At 37.3% G+C, this 6,899-nt stretch overlaps 1 protein-coding gene across 1 annotated transcript; it reads left to right on the top strand.

Annotated features, from left to right (window-relative positions):
• Positions 1-1,055: 1,055 nt before the first annotated feature.
• On the top strand, positions 1,056-4,653 carry LOC306823055 (uncharacterized protein; the record flags this gene model as incomplete). Its single annotated transcript, XM_079342420.1, has 9 exons — positions 1,056-1,087; positions 1,392-1,434; positions 1,814-1,878; positions 2,079-2,130; positions 2,830-2,891; positions 3,602-3,641; positions 3,730-3,788; positions 3,882-3,927; positions 4,099-4,653. The coding sequence occupies 9 exons, from the start codon at positions 1,056-1,058 to the stop codon at positions 4,156-4,158; spliced, it is 459 nt and encodes a 152-aa protein (XP_079198546.1). The 3' UTR covers positions 4,159-4,653.
• Positions 4,654-6,899: the final 2,246 nt, after the last annotated feature.

The raw sequence follows: 6,899 nt of genomic DNA on the forward strand, positions 1-6,899 counted from the left end.
GCCTTCAACATCCGACTACGACTTTGAGGTTTGGCAGAAGGATCACAAGAAGAAGCCTGGAGATGGGTAGGAACCCAATAAAAACTATTTTAGGGAAGTGGATGTTATTGCGCAGAATGGATTCAGGATTACCTCAAGGTAACAATGGGTAGTAGGAGCCCAAAGGAGTTATAAAACAATGCTGTTGTTTTAAGTGTGATGGATGCAGGAATTGTCTGCTTTTGAATTTATGTCAGTGTTTTGCTTTCTTTTTTCTTTTGTTGTAGTTGGCAATTACCTGAGGTGGAGGTTGGTATCAAGTCCAAGGGGCAATTGAAGGTAATCAAGTATTTTTTTTTTTTTTTTACTTTTAATCACAGACCTTTTTCATTTCAAGTATATTGTTTTCAATTGTCAGATTATATTCATTCCTTTGAATTGTTTGTTGTTGTGCTTTATAGCCTTCCAATTCTGACTACGACTTGGGGGCTGGGGTTAAATATAAGCAAAAGAAGCCTGAAGATAGGTATGAAACTCTTCAAATTATTCAATTATTCAAGTTATTGAAGTGGACAAATTGTCCATCTGAATTTAGACAGACTTCCCTTAAGGACATGGAAGTAGAACCTGCAAGAAGTTTTCAATGCAATGAGAAATGGTGTTTGGCACGAATTGCAGTGTGATGGAAAGAGTGATTGTGTGGATTTTTTGTCCCTCTTGTAGTTTTCAGTTACCTCAGGTCGATGTCGGTATAAAACAGACAGGGCATGAAAAGCCTGAAGATGGGTATGAAACTTTTCAAATAATGGACAAATTGTAGGCTTGAATTTATACAGATTTATCTGAATTTGTTGTCCTTGTTGTAGTTTGCAGTTACCTGAGTTGGAGGTTGGTATCAAACACAAGGGGCAATTCAAGGTAATCAAGTATTTTAAGTTCTTTACTTCATAAAAAATAAATAATTAAATTCAAAGAACTGGAGAAAGTAAAAGTAATCAGATGTAGATCTTCAACAGGCTAAATTTGTTTTAATGTGGTTTCAGCCTTCGAATTCCGACTTGGACTTGGGGGGTTGGATGAAGGATCATAAGAAGAAGCCTGGAGATGGGTAGGAAACATTGTCTTCATGTTGTGGCCAGGTTGTTTGGTAGACGCTTTCCACATTTATCTGGAGCTGAAGCTATGGGAGAAGGGCCTTCTTGTTGGTTGCCATTGAATAAATAACACTGTGTTAAGCCCTTTTTCATTGCCTGTTACACTCTCTTATTTAACAGAGGCAAGTTCGACAGTTTCGACCCATAAAGGGTTTAATTTCATAGAAATTGTTCTGTTAAGTTCTAGTTTGCAGGTCAATGTGATTGTCTGACTCTGAACTGCTAAAAATGCTCCATTGTTTTGTTTTTTTGCTGTAGTTTCAACTTGGATGTTGATGTGGGCATCAAAGAGCATTCGAAGGTAATCAACAGTTTCTTCTACAGTTCTTAGTGAATTTAAAATGATTTATATCAAGTTATACTTCATATTTCAGTCCTCATAATTTGTATTGTTATCCAAGTTATTATCCCAATTATCATATTTGATTTACATTTATTTCATTTTCAAGTAACAATTTGTATTATAGCCTCTGATCAACTTTAAATTCAAATATTTAACTTTATTTCAAATGTGTTAAGTTGAATCTAAGTTGGTCTGTATAATTATCTAGATTGTTCCTTATCTTTCATGGGAGGATTATTTCATTACACTTAACATGTTTACAATTTGAAGCTAAAAGTGTTTAGTTCTTAGAAGGAGATGTTTAACAGTCTGAATTGTTTGATAATGTGTTTTTTAGCCTTCAACATCCGACTACGACTTTGAGGTTTGGCAGAAGGATCACAAGAAGAAGCCTGGAGATGGGTAGGAAACCAATAAAAACTATTTTAGGGAAGTGGATGTTATTGCGCAGAATGGATTCAGGATTACCTCAAGGTAACAATGGGTAGTAGGAGCCCAAAGGAGTTATAAAACAATGCTGTTGTTTTAAGTGTGATGGATGCAGGAATTGTCTGCTTTTGAATTTATGTCAGTGTTTTGCTTTCTTTTCTCTGTTGTTGTAGTTGGCAATTACCTGAGGTGGAGGTTGGTATCAAGTCCAAGGGGCAATTGAAGGTAATCAAGTATTTTTTGTTTAACTTTTAATCACAGACCTTTTCCATTTCAAGTATATTGTTTTTAATTGTCAGATTATATTCATTCCTTTGAATTGTTTGTTGTTGTGCTTTATAGCCTTCCAATTCTGACTACGACTTGGGGGCTGGGGTTAAAGATAAGCAAAAGAAGCCTGAAGATAGGTATGAAACTCTTCAAATTATTCAATTATTCAAGTTATTGAAGTGGACAAATTGTCCATCTGAATTTAGACAGACTTCCCTTAAGGACATGGAAGTAGAACCTGCAAGAAGTTTTCAATGCAATGAGAAATGGTGTTTGGCACGAATTGCAGTGTGATGGAAAGAGTGATTGCGTGGATTTTTTGTCCCTCTTGTAGTTTTCAGTTACCTCAGGTCGATGTCGGTATAAAACAGACAGGGCATGAAAAGCCTGAAGATGGGTATGAAACTTTTCAAATAATGGACAAATTGTAGGCTTGAATTTATACAGATTTATCTGAATTTGTTGTCCTTGTTGTAGTTTGCAGTTACCTGAGTTGGAGGTTGGTATCAAACATAAGGGGCAATTCAAGGTAATCAAGTATTTTAAGTTCTTTACTTCATAAAAAATAAATAATTAAATTCAAAGAACTGGAGAAAGTAAAAGTAATCAGGTGTAGATCTTCAACAGGCTAAATTTGTTTTAATGTGGTTTCAGCCTTCGAATTCCGGCTTGGACTTGGGGGCTTGGATGATGGAACACATGAAGTCTGAAGATGGGTATGAAACTCTCTTTGAGAAGTAGACAGCCATTAGGGTACAATGACTACATGCTTACCGTAAGGACAATAAGGAGTACAGATGGAAAATCACTCAACGCTTGTCATGGTACGATATTGTCATTTTAAGCATTTTGAGATATGCTGTATATTGCAATACAATACAGTATATTAGATCATTAAGAGTCTCAGTCTATTCACCTCATTTCAGTTTTTATTTCTACACAATGGGTGTTTTTATTTCTACACAAACTGACAAAGTATTTCTGTCTAATTAAACCTAAAGGGCAGAGTAGTAGGTAATTTTCTCCAGAAACACTTAATTCTCTTTAGGTCCTTACAGGAAATAATAATTCATTAGCTCTAAAAAAATAAATTGAAAAAATCCGTCATCTGTAGCATTTGTAAACGCGTTAAACCTTTGACAATGGTTGGCACTCGGTACACGTTTCAAAAATCAAAAAGTTGCCGCATGCCATAAGCACTATTCCATCATTCCACCTGCTGACATCAGTCTTGAGTTTTTGGGTTGGGAGCTGTAGTTTGCCAGGAGTTTCCCTTTAAAAAAGCCAGTAATACACCGCTCTCTCCTCATGAGCCTACTGCAGGATGTTTCTCCTCTAAAACAAAGTTGGCAAAAGATGATGTTGTGATGATGTTCGTGTTTTTTCTGTTGAACTCATGTTAATGCTGATCTGTCTTCTGACGTAGTCTACAGTTGCCTGAGATAGATTTGAAACAAGTGGGGCAGGTAACGGAAATCATTCTCAGCATCACTTCACTCTAAATATCCAAACTGAAGTTTGGGACTCATTAGCTCTCTATTCATGTGATGGCAGAGTGAAGGTGAGGACTATGACGAAGCAGTGAAGCATCATCTGGAGGAGTGTCTGAGCAGGTAAGAAAGATTACAACAGTCAGTGTAATGAAAGAGTTTGATTGTTTGTCTCCTTTATTGGATGTTTAAAATGCTGCTGTGTCCTCTTTGTAGTTTGGGAATAACTGAGGAGGACGTTGAAGAGCTGATGCAAAATAAGGTAATCTACACTTCTTTGTTTTTCATGTTTCCTTTCAACTTTGTGTGAACACTGCACAAATAAAATTACAGTTCTTAACATCTTTAATGCTGATGGAAAACTAATTGAGTGTCCGATAAAGTGATTTCAGCCTTTATGTGAAGTCTGAACGGTTTGTTGTTGTGGTTTCAGTCTCATATGTCACAGGAGGATTTTGTTGAATGGCTTAAGGAGCACAAGAAGGATGTTTAAAGGTAAGAAGGTAACAGAATCTAGAATACAATGTGTTTTGAATTGATGCAGTCTCATCTGAGGAAGCAGACCTTGGATTTGAAGAAGATGATGTGCTTTGCTCGTGTGTTATTCTGATGCAGAAATAGACTGTCTTCATAAATCTGCTGTATCTTCTGCTTTAGTTTCAAATCATGTAACATGAAATAAGAAATAGACCAATACAGTTGGTAAGATAACATTTGATTGTTGACACTAATTGGACTTTATTCTTCTCTTTTCTTTCTGATCCTTTTCAGTTCATCCGTCTCTGATGTAAAACAACATCAAGAGATGACACAGAAAGTAAACTCAAGTCCATCACCAGGAATTGTGAAGTAATCGTAGGCCACGTAACACATATCCTACACAAGTCTCCAGGAAATTTCCCCCCTCATACACAAGCACTTTTCAAGTAGCAGAAGAGGACTGTGTATTTCTATTCCCTTTACACTGTCCTAGAAGTTTCAGAAATCAGCCTTACCTTTCTCCTTAAACTTTCTCAAAAAAGAGAGAAAATAAAAATGTTCATCAAACCAAAAACTCAAGTGTTGTGATAACTTTGCTCTTACATTTATCTGAAGAACGAGATGTGAAGGGATTCAGTCCGGGGAACGTCACTGCTCATCTGCACACTTGCCATGCGTCCTCTTTCTGAGGCCTAGGCTGAAAGGCACATTCTTGTTATTTTTAACTGACCTCACCAATTCTAACAAAGAAAATGTTGTATAATAAATCAACCCAGAGTTTATATGCTTACCAATCACACAGAAATGATCTGCTATCAGTAGATTGTCATACTTGACTAAGTTAGAGCAAACAATAATATCAAAAAAATGTGGAGTTAAGCACATACGGCTAAAATAAAATTGCTGTAGCAACAAATTAACAATGTGATTGTGCAAATGAAGGCTTATAATAGTTAATATTTTTACTGCATATCAGATCTCAGTGTAATTCAATTAATTTGTTGCACAGATGTATGTGGTGTGTACAACAGTTTAAAACATTTTATCTCAACTGCAGCCCCAAAATGATCACCTTAAGGATTTCCAATATTTTTAGGCATGGAAACAGTCACAAGCATCGGGATAGCTGGTTGTCTTGGTTCCAGGCTTCAGTCTCTTGGTATAAGATGTTTTTGAAAACTGAGAAATTTATTGAACAGGGCCGCTGAAAAAGAGGAAAAGTCACAGATGAACTCAAATATTCCCAACATAACCTTTCAAAAAAAAATTCAGATTACATAATTTACATATTAAGCAAAACTGCATTTCTGTTGGGCAGTGGGCCCATCAGAGAATAAACCTTTATAGAGGCAAATAAATATTCCCAACATAACCTTTCAAGAAGCATGTTACCTATTTAGTTTACCCTCAGATGCTATAATTCTGAATTTATGAATCTATTTTTTATGTTAGTCACAAAAAGTTTAAAACCTGCCTAAGCTCCAGCTCTCAGCCTGTCATGAGGTTAACTGAATGTTAGGGTGAGACATCATTTTCTGTATTGAGACCGCCACCGATGGGACTCCAGCGTCTAGTAATTACTGGCAGTATAAGTTGATGTTTTATGTTTCTAAATTGTAAGTGATATTAGCACAGGGAATTAGCTTACTAGCGATAAGTATACTCTTGCTTAGCTTTTATTTTTTCCAATTCAGTTTATAGGAGATAAAGGAGAAACACAAGCAGAAGAGAATTTAGCACACAAGACAGAATAGAAAAAAAACAGAACAAGGCAGTTACATTAACATCTTTTTTCATTAAAATAAAGCTATCTCTGCTAAATGGACGTGAGTTTATATCACGCTTTTCTAGACTTCTGACTACTCAAAGCAGCGGGAGCAATTCGGGGTCAAATGTCTTGCCCAAGGACACATCAGACATGTTGCAGCGGAACTGGGGATCAAACCCCCAACCTTTTGTCGAGAGACAACGACTCTACCAACTGAGCAAGCGTTGTAATGAAACTTAAGGAGTAAAGTTTGGATTTTGTTAACTATTTATTTTATGAAGTTATCACATTTCCGACAACAGCTCATCTTCATATGAATTACCATTAGCTAGCATGACATGGCAGAAATGTAGCACACGCTCACTGATTGAATCAAATGTGTCTTTAAATCCTTTCATATCCTCAAAATGTTATTTGTTTTTATTTTCGCACAACATTCAATCACAAAATCCTCTAGCGTAACATTTTCAGCTTAATGAGTGGTAATTTTAAGTGGAGTGACTTTTAACTTGGGCCAGTTAGCATCCAGCTAAGCAAAGCATGTCTGCTCGGTTCCAACCGCTCAAAAGTTAGTGCTACCAAGAGGGCTAACTAGCTCGCAAAATGAGGCGCTAACTAGCTCGCGAAATAGCGCGCTAACTAGCTCGCGAAATGGCGCGCTAACTAGCTCACGAAATGAGGCGCTAACTAGCTCGCGAAATAGCGCGCTAACTACCTCGCGAAATGAGGCGCTAACTAGCTCGCGAAATAGCGCGCTAACTACCTCGCGAAATGAGGCACTAACTAGCTCGCGAAATGGCGCGCTAACTAGCTCGCGAAATGAGGCGCTAACTAGCTCGCGAAATGGCGCGCTAACTAGCTCGCGAAATGGCGTACTAAGTAGCTCGCGAAATAGCGCGCTAACTAGCTTGCGAAATGGCGTACTAAGTAGCTCGCGAAATAGCGCGCTAACTAGCTCGCGAAATGGCGTACTAAGTAGCTCGCGA

The sequence above is a fragment of the Symphodus melops genome, assembly GCF_947650265.1.
Source record: "Symphodus melops genome assembly, chromosome: 4".
NCBI classification, from domain to species: domain Eukaryota; kingdom Metazoa; phylum Chordata; class Actinopteri; order Labriformes; family Labridae; genus Symphodus; species Symphodus melops.